Source organism: Cryptomeria japonica, chromosome 11, assembly GCF_030272615.1.
Source record: "Cryptomeria japonica chromosome 11, Sugi_1.0, whole genome shotgun sequence".
In the NCBI taxonomy this organism is placed as follows: domain Eukaryota; kingdom Viridiplantae; phylum Streptophyta; class Pinopsida; order Cupressales; family Cupressaceae; genus Cryptomeria; species Cryptomeria japonica.
This window is the reverse complement of record NC_081415.1, coordinates 665,296,227-665,314,636: the sequence shown is the minus strand read 5'-3', so window position 1 is coordinate 665,314,636 and position 18,410 is coordinate 665,296,227. Positions and strand designations below refer to the sequence as shown.

At 33.4% G+C, this 18,410-nt stretch overlaps 2 protein-coding genes across 2 annotated transcripts; one reads left to right on the top strand and one right to left on the bottom strand.

Annotated features, from left to right (window-relative positions):
• Positions 1-205: 205 nt before the first annotated feature.
• LOC131050676 (uncharacterized) lies at positions 206-2,559 on the top strand. The gene is made up of 2 exons (XM_057984888.2): positions 206-1,368; positions 1,458-2,559. The coding sequence occupies exons 1-2, from the start codon at positions 451-453 to the stop codon at positions 2,154-2,156; spliced, it is 1,617 nt and encodes a 538-aa protein (XP_057840871.1). The 5' UTR covers positions 206-450; the 3' UTR covers positions 2,157-2,559.
• A 6,266-nt stretch (positions 2,560-8,825) lies between these two features.
• On the bottom strand, positions 8,826-10,812 carry LOC131050679 (uncharacterized). Its single transcript, XM_057984892.2, has 2 exons — positions 9,722-10,812; positions 8,826-9,641 (listed from the first exon to the last, which is right to left on the bottom strand). Exons 1-2 carry the CDS (start codon positions 10,619-10,621, stop codon positions 8,949-8,951), a joined length of 1,593 nt encoding a protein of 530 aa, XP_057840875.2. The 5' UTR covers positions 10,622-10,812; the 3' UTR covers positions 8,826-8,948.
• Between the last annotated feature and the right edge of the window lie 7,598 nt (positions 10,813-18,410).

The window sequence follows — 18,410 nt, the reverse complement described above, 5'->3', positions numbered from 1 at the left end:
ATTAGAAAAACAAATTTAGTATAAAATTTTAAAATAAAATAAATTAAATTAAAAAATCCTGTGGGTTTCTAGGTGGTTAAAGCCATGAAGAATCAGCCTTGGTTTTGAAAGCTGCTCACTGTATTCAAGAATAGGTGGTTTTTTAATTTAATTTTATAAAAAGGTTAAGATTACATAGATATGGGCATCTTTATTTTTATATAACAGATTAGGACATGACATGAGGAAGTCTACATCTAAATCAGAAATCATTTTTTTGTTTAGCAGTCAGTCTAAGGAATTCTTTTTGTCAAAATTACTCAAGGATCGAATCTGATCCAAACATGCTTCCTCATTTTAAACTTGGTGGATGATTTTTTATTCATTCCACCATTGTTACCCACGATACTGAACCAATTGAACTACAACCCTATTCCAAAACTGTGAAAAATAGGGGATTAACAGACCAAAATGGCTAGTGTAGGGTCTTTCCACATGGAGGTTGAGGTTCCTGAGATAGCAAGGGCACTGGTAATTGGGAAGGGAGGGCAAACGATCAAAAGATTTCAACAATCTGCAGGGATCTCTTCAGCCAGGTTACTTCCCTCTGGTAAATTTCAAATTCGCGGCGATTCCAGAGAAGCCGTGCAAAGTATCGTTGCTTCCATTAAAAATCTGATAGGGCTCGCTAGTGTGAGCAAAAGCCCACGACACTTCCCTCTGTTTTACCGCAATTGTTTCTGTAAATCTACAGAGAACCCCCTGCTGACTGTTGATAAAGTCTCTTTCGAAAAATTTACAGGCTCCATTTCTTGCATTTCTCGGCAAGGTAAGCAACATTTGTGTTTCAAGAAGGGAGAAGCGGTAATTTCAGGTCCAACTGCTGCTTCTTCTGATGCTGATAATCTGGCAGCCGCATTTTCAAACAAGATGTCATTTGGCGCTTTCACAAAGCTCCTCCCGCATTGGGACTTTTCAGGTTATAGATCGGAGCTGTTATCCTGCTTTGAGTGTCAGCAGGATGCGATGAGGAACATCAAAATGATCGTTCGATTCGGTAAACAACTCTTCCATGGCCGTCACTACGAGGATCTGCTTCACCGGGGTTTCGTTTCGTTCCCCTATTTACAACAACTTTGCAGCCAAAGTCTCATATCGAGCGCATTTTCCACCGCATGTTCAGAAAAGGCCGTAACAGATCTCAGGCTTCATTTGGAAAGGCTAGATTACGTTAGGGTTTCATACCGGAGGAAAATCAGCATTCATCTCACAGATCGGGAAGAAAAGCCGATTCGCTTGTCCAACGTTTCCGTGCGTTGCTTGGGAGAAGACGGCTTTGTGCATAATAGCGAAATCAGACGAATTCTTCGCTCAAGGGACTATTTCCAGGTACTGTAGCATATCGCGGATCCTAGATCCTAATTCTAAACATGTTTTACAGCAAATTAAAAGCTCTTAAAAACAATTATTTTGTGCAGGTGCTGGATCTGGATATCGAAGCATCTGCCATTGATGTTCAGAAAGCTTATAGGCGATGTCTGTTGAAAATCGAGTTTGATTCAGGTGATTTGACAGCCGCCGAAAAGGCCAAGAAAATGGCCAAGAAAGCCTCTGATTGCTTGATGGATTCTGTGCAGCGTGAAAAATATTTGAGCAACTTTTATTCGGCGAGTCCGTCAGATCCATCTGTTGCTCCATCTTTGTCTCCTGTGAGGGCTGAGATAAGTAGGGTTCGAAGGGAGCCGAGGAGACACGGCATTGTTTCCTTCTGTAGAGAGGGGGAAGATACAACAGATTTCAGGCTGGCGGTTATGTCGCACGAGAGAGAGATGGAGATACAGTCGGAAATGGTTAAATGGGTGGAAGACGCTTGGGCGAATCGAACCCCTGACCAGCTGTTTGTTTTCGATCCTTCCAGCCGGTATCAAATTACCAACATACGGTACAAAGATGCGGAGACGTATGTAACGGAGGATTTTAAGTTCCGTATTGCAAATGTGAGGGAAGTGGACGGAGACGCAGAAAACCAGAGATGGGAATGCGCCCTCACCAGCAGGTGGTCTAAATGGAATGATGGAATTGCAGGTGATGTGAATTCTATCGTCAGGAATGACGTGCTTACCCTTATCAAGGAAGCCGTCAAATTTAGTAAGTTGATGTCTTCAAATCATGCTTAGCCTGTGAATACTAAACAGCTTCCGTGGCACCTTATGGTATCTTTAGTAAACTTTGAATCAACCACGTTCTACCTTGCTTTCTCTTGGGGTTGTCCATGGGGCCGATAGAATCGTAGTACATTTATAAGTTTAGGCTTATAAATACATTATATAGCTGTAGCAACTTATGGTATCTTTACTCCATGGGGCCGATAGAATCATAGTACATTTATAAGTTTAGGCTTACTCCATGGGGCCGATAGAATCATAGTACATTTATAAGTTTAGGCTTATAAATACATTATATAGCTGTAGCACCTTATGGTATCTTTAGTAAGCTTCGTATCAATTATGTTTTGCTTTCTTTTGAGCATCATTTATAGGGTTGATAGAATCATAGTGTATTTATAAATCTTCGTACCAATTATGTTTTGCTTTCTTTTGAGCATCATCTATAGGGTTGATAGAATCATAGTGTATTTATAAGTTTAGATTTATAAATACACTACGAGGCCCTTGTCTCACTCTCTTGTTGTAAAGATTATTCTTTAAAAACAAAGAAATGGAGTATCTTTTCTCTTCCAAATTTTATTTTTTATTCTAGGTAGCTATGGTAAAAAGAATTATGGATCATGTACATTTATTAGCAATGTGTTGTTTAGTAGGTCTAAGGTTCAACTCTCATTGTTTGGATTTATCTGGTTGTTGGTTTGATCAGGTTTGGTCTGCAATCCGAGGTGGTTATGAGGGAGAGGTCATTCCGTCTTTAGTTGAGCTCTAAATCGTTAGGCTACCCTATAGTTTCCCCTCATTAAAAAAAACAACAATTATAAATTCTATCATGGAGGATATATACATGTGTGCATCATTTTAGAGGTCTAATGGGTATGTCGATATGACAATTTAAAGAATATTTTGGTTTTCAAAAAATATTGTACTAAAATATCTTATTTAAGAATTAGTTAAACTGGTAGTAAAAGATTGTAGTTTGAACATGTTGAAGGTTAGGGGAATGTGTATAAGTTTAGATTAATGTTTTTGACTGGCTTAGTAACAAAAGGGGCTTAAGTGTCTCCTATTCAATCGAATAGAGGAGCACGTTCTATTGTCTTGAATGAGGATTTGAGTTTGTGGTAGATAACATGTCGATGAGTAACAAAAAATTCGAGTGAGATGGAGGTAGTGCAAAGAGTAGTGAAGATTGTGTTTGAGTATCAAACTTTTTGCATTCTAAGGTTTGACAATTTCAATTTAATTTAATCCGATTTTAAAAAAATGCCAAATCAATACAGACAAAAAAAAATGATGATTAAAAAAAACTTTCAACTTCTTGCTTGTTCTTTTTGTATTTACTGAAATGATACACTATAGTAAAATTTGCTTAATACTAATATTTTGAATTCTATATTACTAGGTTACTTGCACTTGATAAAAAGTTCATGATGATTTTTTTAATTTTTTTTCTTGATTACTTATTAACAATTGTTCAATTGATTAAAATTTGAGTTTGACATTTTATTAATAAGGATTTGTGAGTTTGTTGATCTAAGAATTGAATTTTGTTTAAAGTATCTTAAAAAATTCTAACACTATTATATTTCAAATTTTATATGACCTTCTCTTTTGATAAGTGTATTAAAATAGAACTTGGATAAGTTTAGGTAGGAATTGAGAACTTATTATAATATGTGAGAAATGTTTATAAAAAAAATCTATACTTCAAATATTATTCAAAATATATCTAGTCAATTAGAAATGCCTTCAACTATCTCTTAATCTTATTTTATGACTTCAAAAATTAAAATTAATTGATGATTACTAATTGAAGACATAATTAAATAATAAAATGTTACATATTTAAAAAATATAAATTAATAGTTATTAAATAATAAATCTTTTATAAAACATTAAATTTATTAGTGTTATGTTGATTTTATTAAATAATTAAGTTGCATAATAAAATTACTTAATAATAATAATATTTTTCTTTATTTTTATAATACTCTATACTAAGGTCATAGGATTTAAGGATGAGTTAAAGTTATGATTTTAAATATAGAATTTTTCTTATTATAAGAAAAAAATCATAAATAATTGAAAATGATCTTCTTTACTAAAAGTATATCATTTGTGTACGTTACAAGTGATTAAAAACACACAAGTATCCTTAAATGTATCAATCTTTATGTTTACCTATTACAAGATGTGGGCATGCGTTAAGGTACGGAAGTTAAATAAATAATTTAAGGAAAACATAAGTGTTGAATGTAAGGAGTAGAATATAAAGTTAGGTAAATTTGAAAAGATCTATTAAAACACCCATCTCCTTACATTCAACATTTATAGCTACTCTTGTTAGAAAATAAGGTCCATCCAAATATGAATTATATGTTGATGTATTGAATGTGATACTAGGAATCATGATGTAATTAAGGGATACTATAGTAGCCATTATTCATTCTCATATGTTAGAATTTTGTATAAACAAGAATAAGTGATGGAAACAACATGGATGATAGTAGTTGGTGCTAGGCAGCAAGTCTAGATGCCAATATGTTGCATGGCCAATTCATTTATCTACTCTAACATTTCCTTTGTCCACTCTTTTCCTTACCTTTGTTGGAGTTGCATGACATTCCTTACTAGCATTCCTTTAAACCAAACCCCCATTTTGTGATAATTACATTGGGCTACCTTTTGAGACTAGGCATTTCCCTTATCTAAATACTTTTTCCATGACACCCTTGAACTTCAATTCATGACATGTTACACTAGGTCATCTCATTTTGATCATAGGTTTGAATATTTTTTCTATTTGGGCACATAGCACATGTGTTATACTCTCAAACTTTGACCCCCAACATGTGGCATGAGACTCAAGGTGTTTTGACCTCAAGAAACCCTAATGCTCCCTACCTTTTTACTATCCACTCCCACTTATCTCTCCATATAATCTATAATGTCATTAATGGCCAATTTTGACTCCATAACTACTTTAGAATGGATTTTCTTACTCAAAAATTAAATTAAATTACTAAGGGTGCAATTTCAAATATACTTGTGAGGTAAGTGTAGGAAAATGGGAGACCAAAAGGGCTCTTAATTTTTTTTGAAATCAAGAAGAACTAAACTTCGATGAGAAATTGAATATAGTTATGCTCAAATTTTTAAGGAATACAAGAAATGCTTTGAATGTACTTCCCTCTCTTTTAAAATTGTGGAGATTAAGGGGTTCAAATAAGGGGCAACATAAAGTGCTACTATTTTTTCAAAAAAAGAGGTAACATAGTGTCTAGTGTTGCCCCGTTTTTTGTTTTAAAAACTAATAATTTTTTTTACCATGTATAGAATAGATTCTAGTTTCTAAAAATGCATTTTATTTCAAATTTTGATATAGACGATTAAAAAATAAAGCTAAGAATAACACACATAGGTTTTTGAAAAAATGCAGACACTAGAAAAATAAATTAAATATCAAAAAATTATTATAATTGAAATGTAAAAAAAATTACAAAGTTAGAAAGCTAAGAGATAGTTCAATGTTATACCATTTTTAAAAACTTAAAATTGAAAGACATGCAAACTTTATAGAGAGTACGCTCGACATTATGTCATTTTTATAAAAGTTACAAAAAATATTCCCGTGGGCATTGAAATCTAATTCTGATCCTTTGGGTTGATGCCAAAGGAAAATCCAACCCCAAGGGTTGGAAATTTAAAAGGTAGATAGTAACATGAGTGTGTTATAATGCTAGTGCATTATAACATGCTCACATTTTTGTGAAAGAAAATGATACTCTCTCTCTCTCTCTCTCTCTCTCTCTCTCTCTCTCTCTCTCTCTCTCTCTCTCTCTCTCTCTCTCTCTCTCTCTCTCTCTCTCTCTCTCTCCTCCTTCCCTCTCCACTTCTCTCATTATAACCCGTATCTCCTTCTGTATTCCTTTAGATACCTCTCAATTTCTCTCTCCCTCTCTCTTCTCCCTATCCCTTTAGATATCTCTCTATATCTCTCTTTCTCATCTTTTAATCTCTCTTAGTCTCTACCTCTCACTCTCTCCCCTTTCCTCTCTCTCTCTCTCTCTCTCTCTCTCTCTCTCTCTCTCTCTCTCTCTCTCTCTCTCTCTCTCTCTCTCTCTCTCTCTCTCTCTCTCTCTCTCAAAGAAGGTTATAACACGAGTGTGTTATAATGCAAGCACATTATAACATGCTCATGTTATGTCTTTTATGGGACAAAAAAGTGGGATGGATAGGTTTTTCTCCTCTATCTTTTTATAGACTTCATGACACTAGAGTTGGAATATGGGCATGCTTCATTAATATAGTGGTTGTACCTTTTTCTACCCATGGAATTTTCAAAATCTTAGCTGTGATTTTGATAAATTTTTGTATTGACCATCAATTGAAGAATATCAAGAGTGAATGCATCCATTCAAACATTATTATGCATATTCTACACAAAGAACCCCTTACAAAACTATTTTGAATACTTGTGTGTGAAATTAGATTTGAGAATGAAACTCTTAGATATATACTAGAGGTCAAAGGATGAAAAACCTTTGGTTTTGAGGATTAGAGGATGAAATCCATCCGCCCCTATATAGAAGGATCTTATGTAGAGGTCATGAATGAGATTTCCTAATGGTGAATTTCAATTGTAGGAAGTTTCTATGATTTGTAGTTATTATAAATCTAGAATTGTAGCTCTAGCATTATTATTGTTATTGTAGTTGTTGTTCCTACTATTTGTATAGCATATTTTCATGTAATCTCAAGCTTTATTAAATTAATAAGATGGTTTTCACATTTATTTTTCTTCAATGAACCAATTATTTCTTTGGGTTATGAATATTGATGAAGTGAAGAAATATGATTTACAAGGTTTGATTAAAATATTTATCCACTTATAATAATGATTAGATTATTACACTATATTGATGCAAGTTGTCAATGGAGATATAATAATTGAATAATGCAATAAATTAACAAGGGTAATTGAATGGGTAGGGTGATAATCAACTCAATAATTGAGGAATGATGTCAAATAGATGAGATCCTAGAAACTACCTAATATTAGACCTAGAAATAACACCTCTCTATTAATGAGTCATTTGAAATTTTATGCTAGATATTGTACTATATCAAAGGACGATTTTACAATTACATGATGAATTTGCAACCATGAATTCATGTACTTGTACTCAACTAGCATCGTTAGAATAAGAAGAATTTTTTTCCTACCACTTCATTTGATATGTAGTATTTAAATGCTCTATCTTTTTTAAAACTTCAAGAACTTGCGATATTAAAAAAAGCCTTAAATATTTTCATTACATCATAAGGAGGTTTCACCTAAATCAATCCCCAAAAAACTAACAATATCAAGAATAGTAGGCAAGCACCTAATTATACGTATTCTTTACTCTTATTAAACCAAATTACACTATCAATTTGTTTGTTCTAGAATTATTGTCTTATAATCTTTGGATAATTATTTGATTATTAAAATGAATACATTAAATATCGTTAAATACTAGCATATACTATCAAATCAAACCACAATTGTGTTTACTCAACTCAAGATAGAAGAGGGTGGAAGGGACTAGTTAGGGAAATTTGGATTTCAAATTTTAAATTAGAAAGGACAAATTGCATGAGTGGGGACTTGTCCTAGAGTGGAATAATGGTCAAATCTAGCTGGACAGTGATTGAATTGAAGTATATACAAATGTAATTAATAGATAGAGAAAACAAATGTAGAAGAGTTTACAATAAAAAATAGAATAAGAACATATGTACATATGCATGTGAATGTGTATATGTATATGGATATAGATGTATTTGTAAATGAATTTCTAAGAAAACGAATCTAGCTTCAGATAAAAATATTATTATTTAATACAATGTATATATCAAAACACTGAAATAAATATAAAATTAAATATATATTCATTGTACATTTATAATCATCATTGTATATTACACATTAATAAATTATATTTAAAATATTCAACATCTAGAAAATCACAACCATAATGTTTTTTATATTAAAGAAAGCAATTAAATTATTTTACAAGAATGAAGTTGTGAAAAGTAGCTAAAGTAAATAGTTGCACAATAAGTAGTCCAGCCACAAAGGCAACAAGAAAGAGTTAAAAACTACATAAGTTGTATAGCATATTTACAATGGTTGAGCTTACTATGAAGCTGAAACTTCATAACTTGTTTCGCAATTTGTTGTAGTTGATATTTAACCTTGGCATTCTTGCTGCATAAGACTTGGATCCGTGAAAAAAGAAAAGCCACGTGGAGGAATTTATCAGAGTAAAGCCTTAGAGTACCAAAATTACCTAGTGATAGTTATTAGAGAACATAGCAACAGATTTTTTTTCCATAAACTTTTTTAAACCACTTAATGAATAGAATTGACAATCACAACATTCAGCATATCAAAATCAAGAATAGCTTCTGTCGAACTCAAATCATGATTAAAAGTTGTAGAGAAATCTCTAAACACAGAATCCCAAAATATATATTTCAAACTTTCAACACCATGACAAAAAGAATAACTAACTGAATGAACTATCATAATTTAGATGACTTAAGACACTTTTAACAACCAAATATTTAACTAATAAAAATTTAGATTTCAATTGTAAAAAAACTAAAAAAATATTTTGAGGGACTTTGAAGTTAGACTCCAAGAATTTCCTTGTATAATATAAACACAAATTTGCGGCCTAAGCACAACCTAAATAATAATTAGGAATGAGTTCCAGCCCCTGCATACGGCTAAACTAGCAAGACCTCTTGCAGTTAATGTGGGGTCATGAGTTGACTGAACTTGAAAGCTTCCTTCACCAGACTAACCACATCATTGGTGACCATACAATCCATGTTATCACCCATTCCATTGTTCCATTTCGACCACCGACTGGTCAGAGCGCACTCCCGTCTCTTCCGTTCCGTTTCGCCCTCCACTTCACTCACATTTGCGATACGGAATTTGAAGTCCTCCGTCACATACGTCTCCGTCTCTTTATACCGTAGATTCGTAACTTCATACCGACTGGCGGTATTGAAAACAAGCCGCTGGTCAGGGGTTCGATTCGCCCATGCATCTTCCATCCATTTTACCATATCTTCTTGTCGTTCCATTTCTCTGCCGTGCGACATAACCCCTAGCCTGAAATCAGTTGCATCTTGGCCCTCTCTACAGAAGGTGACGAAACCGTGTCTCTTCGGCTCCATCCGAACCCTACTGATCTCCGCCTTCACAGGAGACAGAGAAAGAGTGACAAATGGATTTAACTGGCTAGGTGAATAAAAAAATTTGAGATACCTTTCTCGCTGCAGAGCATTCATCAAGCAATCTGAGGCTTCCTTGGCCGATTTCTTGGCCTTTTCGGCGGCGGCCAGATCGCCTGCATGAAACTCGATCTTTAACAGACATTTTCGGTAGGCTTTCTGTACATTGTCAGCAGATGCTTCCAAATCCACATCCAGTACCTGTGCAAAATAACCAGATCGTTTAAAAATTCTTAAAATTACTTAAGGCAAAAATCTTGACTTTTCACCTATGCGAGCACCTGGAAATAGTCTTTTGAAGCAAGGATTCGTTGCACTTCAGTGTTGTGCACAAAACCTTGCTCTCCGATGTAACGCACTGAGATATTAAACATCCGGAGCGGCTTCTCTCCCCGATCTGCGACGTGAATACTGATTTTCATCCGTGAGGAAACCTTCACGTAGTCAAGGCTTTCCAGGTGAAGCTTGACATTATTTACGGCGACTTCTGAACAAACGTTGGAGAATCCGCGTTTTAAGATCTTTGTTCTGCAAAGTTGCTGTAAATTGGAAAGCGAAACGAAACCCCCGTCCAACAATTCTTGGTAGCCGCGGCCGTGGAAGAGTTCTTTGCCGAATCTGACGATCATCTTGACGTTTCGCATCATGTGCTGATCCTCAAAGCACGCTAGCAGATCTGATTTATAAGCTGAAAAGCCCCAATGCGGGAGAAAATCTGTGTAAATTGACATTTTGCTGGAAAATGCAGCCGCCAGATTATCATCATCAGAAGACGAAGCTGATGTCATCTCTTCTCCACTCTTGAAACACAAATGCTGTCTGTCGTTCTCAGGAATGAATGAAATTTCACCTGTGTAATTTTCAAAGGAGAATCTGTCGACGGCAAGCAGGGGTTTGTCAACAGATTTACAAAAACAAGTGCGGTAAAATTGAGGGAAGTATCCCGTGCATTTGCTCGCAACAGCACGGCTTATCAGATGTTTAACGGAGGTAAAGATTCCAAGCACAGCTTCTCTGGAATCTCCACGAATTTGAAATTTGCCAGAGGGCAGAAGCCTAGCTAAAGAAATGCCAGCTGATGATCGAAATGTTTTGATCTTTTGCCCTCCTTTCCCAATGATCAGTGCCCTTGCTTCTTCGGGAACCTCAATTTCCATTTGAAAGAACTGTGCAGAGCTCATCTTGCAGCGTTGTTAACAGAATTCTCAAATTTTCATTCAAAATGGCAGAATGAAATCCAACAGGAAAGATTCTTTTCTTCAAGTTTGCTCTATTCTTCAGTGGTGCGCATGCTCTGATTAATGTTGACGGGCGTAAATACGGCTCGTAATATATTTGGAAGGTGCCTGTTGGCAGGATGCTTATTTCATAAAAGAATTCTTCAGAAATAAAAGTAGACAAAAATTATTATAGTACTTTGCTTTGCAGTCTGCAGTCTTTTCGCTTTGGTATAAGGTTTCTACTTTACTAATATTTACTACCGAAATCAAATCATTACAAGGATTCCTTGTACTTAATTTATTTTTATTAAAAGATGTATTGTAAAATTGGTTTGTAGAGGCCAAGATTAGATTATGAGAAATGTACGAGGTAAGAAAGAAAGGTGGTTTTTCATCAATTTCAATGTATGTCATTTGTAAAGGAAAATATAACAAGTTTTAATCATTAACTTTTTTTTTAAATAAAGATTTGAAAAATTATATTATAAAATGAAATTAATTATGTATAATATATATTTTGAGAGTTTTATTCAAAATGAAAATGAAAATATTTTACTAAATATGTTATCAATTTATAATTTTTTTCATTGGTTGTAAAATACATGTCATGATTAATATATATGATGTAATTAAATTACAATTAATGGTAATGGAAAAAATCTTTATTGAAATGCTTACACACATTCTTTTAAGGTTTCAATAGTTGTTTGCAGTGAAAGTGATTTGAAACTATTTATAACGAAGTAACAAACTCCTCCGACCATATTAAACACTAACACTATTTCACATAAATAAAACGCGCTTTATACTCATAATAGTCACTAATACAATTGCAACACTACTATTTTTCAAAAACTTGGTTACAACAAAATATTATAGTGATAAAAGTATTAGATTGTCAAGTGTAAGATACTACTAATTCTAATTTATAGTACTCAATTTGCCACACTGCCTCTTTGTAGGTTCTTCAACAATTTTTTGTCAAAATTATTCATGTAAAGGCGATAAGTGTTTTTCATCATCATCCAACAACAAATAAATTATCATTATTTGAGTATTCTTCAGCGTCTACTTCATTTGAGTGTGCCTCCAAATGATGATATGCAAACCCTCTCTATAATTATTATTTTTTGTCATAGAATAATTGCAATTCACTCTTAGCTATCTTATGAAAAACATGAAAAAACATTCAAAAGAACCAAAAGATAAAGGGTTTAATCTTGGTCATGAATCTATTCTTTCCACATGTACGATGCTCATGTTCTTCTAAAAATACTTAAATAATAGCAACAATCACCTTCAATTTATGTTAATTGATAAGGTTTATATATACCCCATAGTTACTAATAACATATAACTTAGTATGAAAACAATAGGTCCATCAAAAAGGATATATATCGACACTTAGTCATTATACAGGTGTAAGGGGCATGTCGATAGGAAAATTTAAAGAATATTTTGATTAATAAAAAAAAAATTGGACTAAAATTTCTTATTTTAGATTTGGTTTAATTAGTAGTTAAAGTTTGCAACTTGGACATGTTGAAAATCAAAGGAATATGTTTAACTTTAGATTATTATTTTTGTGTTGCTTGGTAAGAAAAGGGTTTGAGTGTCTTCTATTCAATCGAATAAAGGAACAAATTATGTTGTCTTGAATGGTGATTTGACTTTGGGGCAGATAAGATATTGAGAAGTAATGAACATTGGAGTGAGATGGAGGTAGTGCAAAGAGTAGTGAAGATCGTGTCTCAGTATCAAACTTTTTGCATTATTAGGTTTGACAATTTCAATTTAAATTAATTCAATTTGAAAAAAATATTAAAGCATTAAAGACAAAATAAAGTTTTATGATTGAAAGAAAATTCCTTTGACTTCTTGCTTGTTCTTTTGTATTTATTGGGATCATATGCTACAGTAAAATTTGATTAATACTAATATTTTAAGTTCTATAGCACTAGGTTGCTTCCAATTGATGAAAAAAATCTTGATAACATTTTTGTTTTTTTAATTACTTATTAATAATTGGCATCAATTGATTGAAATTTGATCTGGGTATCTTATTAATACTTATTAATAAGGATTTGTGAGTTTGTTGATAGGAATTGATTTTTGTTTAATGTAATTTCGTAAAAAATAATAGCTTTATTATCCTTCAAATTTTCTATGACCATCTGTTTTGATAAATGTATTTAAATAGAACTTGGATAAGTTTACGTAAGAGTCAGAAACATTATAATTTATGAGAAATGTTCATAAAAAATATTTACACTTAAGATATTATTAAAAAAATATCTTGTTAATTAGAAATACCTTCAACTATCCCTAAATCTTCACTTATGACTTCTAAATTTAAAATTATTTAATAATTATTGATTGAAGACATATTTAAATAATAAACATTATATATTAAAATATATAAATGAATACTTATTAAACTAATCTTTTATTAGACATTAAATTTATTAGTGTTATGCTAATTTTATACAATAATTAAGTTTTATATATATATATATAGGGATGGGATAAGTTATAATTTTAAATATAGAAATTTCCTTATAATAATAATGACAGGTCCTATAAAAAAAATCATGACAAGTGAATATAAGAAAAAAATTCATACATATTTTCAGAATAGCTTCTTTATTAAAATTATACCATTCATGCAAATTACAAGTGATTAAAAGAATACAATTATCCTTTAATGTCTCAATCTTTACCTTTACCTTTTACAAAATGTGGGCATGCATTAAGGTGTACACAAGTTAAACAAATAATTTAAGGAAAGTAGAAATGTTGAATGTGAGGAGTAGAACATAAATTCAATTGAACTCTACTAGAACATTCATTTCTTTACATTCAACATTTATAGCTAATATTATCATAAAATAAGGAGTCCATACAATAAGGTCCATCCACATATCATGATGACGCATTGAGTGATATACTAAGAATCCTCTAGCATCCATTATTTAGTCAATATGTTAGGATGTTATACTCTCAAACTTTGACCCCAACATGTGGCATGAGAATTTAGGTGTATCAAGTCCTTGAAACTTTCATACTCCCTTCTTTTTTTAGTGTACAATCCCACTTACCTCTCTATATAACCTAGAGTGCCATTAATGGTCAATTTTGGCACCACAACTACTCTAGAATGAATTTTATTACTCAAAAACAAATTTTAATTATTAAGGGTGCAATTTCATATATGTACTCATGGGGTAACTATAAGGAAATGGAGGATCAAAAAAGACTCTTAAGTTTTTTTCTAAAATCAATAAAAACTAAACTTGGATGAGAAATTAAAGATAATTATACTTAAAATTTGAAGATGTAACAAGGACACTTGAGTTGTAGTGCTTTGAATATAATTTTAAAACTACTTTTTTTTTTTAATGGTGGAGATTGAGGGGTTCAAATAGGGGGCCATAGAAAGTGCTCCTATTATTATCAATTAAACATAACATGGCGTCTAGTGTGCCCTCCCCCCTAGAATGTTAATCTTTTTGTAGGAATTCAAAAATCGCTTTAGTGAAAAATTAGCTAACACCATGTAGTTTATGCTCAATTTTTTTGCTAGTTTTTAAATGAATATATATTTTCACTAATTTTCAAAGTGTACACATCGTGAAAAATGAAAAAAAGAGCATGTGCCTCCACTTTTTTTTGAAAACTAATAAATTTTTTAACCATGTATACAATAGAATCTAGTTTCTAAAATTGTAATTTGTTTCAAATTTTGATAAATTAGTAAAAAATAAAGCCAAGAACACCATAGGTAGGTTTTTGAAAAAAAGGAGACAATAGCCAAAAAAATTAAAGATCAAAACCTTAACATAATTGAAATGTAAAATAATTTACATGGTTAGAAAGCTAAGAGAGAGCTCAAAGTATACTATTTTTTAAAACTTAACATTGAAAGACATGCAATCTTGATGGAGAGCACACTCAACATTGTGTCATTTTTGTAAAATTTAAAAGAAATATGCTTTTGGGCTTTGATGGTTGGAAATTCTCAAGGAAGATAATATTATGAGTGCACTATAATGCTAGCACATTATAATGAACTCACATTTTTGTGAAGGAAAAATGATTTCTCCTCGTCTTTACCTCATGCTCTCTCCTTCCATAATTCTCTCTTTCCAACCTCCCTCTCTCCTCTCCTCGTAACTTTAGATATTTCTTTATATATCTTCTTTATCTCTCTCTCTCTCTCTCTCTCTCTCTCTCTCTCTCTCTCTCTCTCTCTCTCTCTCTCTCTCTCTCTTTAGCTATCTTTGGAATTCTCCTCTCTATCATAGCCCTTTAGGTTTCTCTCCCCCTCTCTCTACATCTCTCCCCTTCCATTTCTACATATTTCTCCTTCCCTCTCTAATTCTCTCCAACTCCTCTTCTCTCTAGATACTTCTCTTTATCTCCCTCTCTCTACCTATCCCTTTAGATATATTTCCTTCTCCTATATCTGTCTATCTCTATCTATCTCTCCATCTCTTTATCTATTTGTGGATTTATCTCTATCTCTGTCTCTGTCTTTGTCCCTGTCTCTGTCTTTGTCTATCTTTGTCTCTGTCTCTATCTCTATCTCGATCTCTTTGTCTGTCTTTGTCTCTGTCTTTGTCTCTGTCTCTATCTCCATCTCTCTATCTATTTCTATCTCCAACTCTGTCTTTGTCTTTGTCTTTGTCTCTATCTCTGTCTCTGTCTCTATCTTTGTCGCTATCTCTATCTTTGTCTCAATCTCTATCTTTGTCTCAGTCTCAGTCTCAGTCTCAGTCTCTATCTCTATCTCTATCTCTATCTCTATCTCTATCTCTATCTCTATCTCTATTTGTTTATTCATTTGTCTATGTGTTTATCTCTCTCTCTCTCTCTCTCTCTCTCTCTCTCTCTCTCTCTCTCTACATACTTCTCCCTTCCTCTCATCCTCTCTCTCTCCCTATTGGAATTCTCAAAGTAGGTTACAGCATGAATGTGTTATAATGCACAAATGTTATAACATTCTCATTATGTCATTTATGAGACCAAAAAGTGGGGTGACCACTTTTTGGTCCCCCATATTTTTACACTTACCCCAAAGCATTAGAGGAGGAAGATGACCATGCTTTCATTAATGTAGTGGTTGCATCTTCTGTTACTCATGGTCTTTGCAAAATCTTAGTATATTGTTTTGATAAAATTTTGTATTGACCACCAATTGTAAAGATATCAAGAGTGAATGCATCCAATTCAAATATTATTAAATGAATATCCTATAGAAGAAACCCCTTACAAAACTATTTAGAACACTTATGTTTGAAATTAGATTCAAGGACAAAATCCTTAGATTTACTAGAGATCAAATGATGAAAACCATTTGGTTTTTTAGGATTAGAGGATGAAACCCCTTTGTCCCTATAGAAGGATCTTGTTTAAAGGTCACAAATGAGCTTTCACAATCATTAATCTCAACTACAAAAACTTTATATAATTTGTAGTCATTATGGATCTAGAAGTGTAGTTATAACATTATTATTATTGTAGAACTATTATTCTTTCTATTTGTATGACATATTTTGATGTAATATCAAGCTTCATTAAAATGATAAGATAGTTTGTCAAATTTATTTTTCTTCAATGAATCAATTGTTATTTTGGGTTATGAATAAATTGATGTATAACTTGTGAAGAAAATAAGATTTGATCATAAAAAATATTCAAATCTTAAATTTATCGACTTAAAATAACCATTAGTTTGTTACAATATTTAATGATGCAATTTGTCTATGGACAGGGAATAATTGATTAGTCAAATATTAAGCTGGGGAATTGAATGTAGAGGGTGATAATCAACTCGATAATTGAAGAATGATGTTAAATAGAGAAGATCTTGGAAACTACCTAATGTTAGACCTAGAAATAATACATGTCAAATTATGAGTCATTTTGAATTATGGGCTAGGTCTTGTACTTAACATGCATATTAAGAATTAGAGAATGTTTTCCTACCACTTCATTGTTGGAGTTGAGAAAATACAACACCACAGGAGCCCAAATGATCTCTACAAGCTAAAAAACCTGCTACAAGGAGAAGCAAGGAAGCAAATCACAGGAGGAACAAAAACACAGGAAAAATATACTCCAATAAATGAGAGCTCAATAATCTCCAAAAATGTATTGTCAATAATAATCCTTCTTACAATGAAAAGAAAGAACTCAACCTTTAATAGGTCAAGAAACCCTAAAAGGGAAAACCTAGGTTTGCACATAATAATTAATAAAAGAATTAATTATTATGCACCTAAAGTTAGCTTAAGTGTAAAAGAGATAAAGGGAACTTAAATAATTAAACAAATATTGTTTAATTAATCAAGTAAATACCTGAATACTCTAACACCCCCCCTTAAGCTAGACTTAGGGAGAAGCTAAAACCTAAAACAACTAATGAAAGCAATAAAGATGGGTCCCGACAACAAGGCCTGATCAGGTACCCAAATACAATGAAATCTCTATGAACTGGAGAAATAGAGAAAATCACATGGGAAAAAACTCTACTCCAAAAAGAGATGGAAAAGAACACCACTGAAGCATGAAGAACCTGCAAACTCTGTCGAAGAATAACTGCTGATCTGGAGAACCTCCACTGAAATAGAACATGACCAGGTAGAGAAGACTGTAATCTGCATGAGTGCCCTCAAATGACACTACTCGAATTAGATGGCAAACAAGGCAAACACTGAACTCGAAGATACAGATGGCATGAGAAACCAAAGCCTGAAGAGCTGATCAATCGAACCACGGAAGCATTAGAACCAACAAGACAAACCTCCCCATAATGTTGAAGAGGGAGATGGATAGGAACATTGAAAAGAACAGCCAAGAAGAACTGCATGACGAAGAACGAGGAACATCAAAGGTGTTGAGAAAAATACATGGTGTCGTGGAAGGAACACTCACTTGACACACATCATGAGGTGAATGTCGTGGAAGGAAAACTCACTGGACAAAGGAAGATGTCAAACAACAGACAAACATCAACCCCCTCATGGCACTTTAGAAGTAGTGCTTGTACAACAAGGCACAAGATGCGCAAGATCCCAAGTAAACAATGCATGATTGCACTTTATCTCAGTGCATTTGCATAATTACAATGCTACAATGATAAGAAGACTGGAAATAGAAACGAGAACCAAAATAGAGACATTCTACCCAGAGAAGAGATCCCAGGACCTGAAACAACCAAGATATCCACCAAAGTGCTGAAAAGAAAAAAATTGAATAAAATATTCATGGAGCAGAATATGAAAATAAAACTCATATGGCTGGAAAGTACACAACACATGCTTTCCAAAAATATAAACTTTCCAAAAAACGGAGGTCAGATGCTCATTCTATGGCTCCCGGAGTGCAAAAACAAGACCCCACTTTGACTGGAAAAAAACATAGTCCAATAGAAAAATTGGAAAACATTACCAACATGAAAAGGTCCGGCTCGGAACCATCTTTCCGACGCCTATTTGTTTTCGAAAAAAAGACTCCGTATGCCCAAGATATGGCCAAAAAACCAAACCCCCCTTCAAAACAAGAGGAAGGGGTAGTCTGGTGGCTGAACGAGCGGAGGTGGCTAGGGAGTGGCGCTCTGGTGGTGGGCTGGTGGCTCCACGATGGCTGGGTGATGGTCGAGCTAAGCGACGGTTTCCGACGCTGGCGGGCTGTGGTGGCCAGGTGGGGGTTGAGGTGGCCGGAGTGGCGATTTCCGGCGGCGGGCCGA

What these genes read in the sequence shown, in the direction of transcription:
- LOC131050679 (XM_057984892.2), bottom strand. Translation starts at nt 10,621, where the DNA reads ATGAGCTCTGCACAGTTCTTTCAAATGGAAATTGAGGTTCCCGAAGAA. An exon ending in CTTCAAAAGACTATTTCCAG is followed by an intron (nt 9,642 to 9,721) that starts GTGCTCGCATAG and finishes TATTTTGCACAG; the next exon opens with GTACTGGATGTGGATTTGGA.
- LOC131050676 (XM_057984888.2), top strand. Translation starts at nt 451, where the DNA reads ATGGCTAGTGTAGGGTCTTTCCACATGGAGGTTGAGGTTCCTGAGATA. An exon ending in GCTCAAGGGACTATTTCCAG is followed by an intron (nt 1,369 to 1,457) that starts GTACTGTAGCAT and finishes TATTTTGTGCAG; the next exon opens with GTGCTGGATCTGGATATCGA.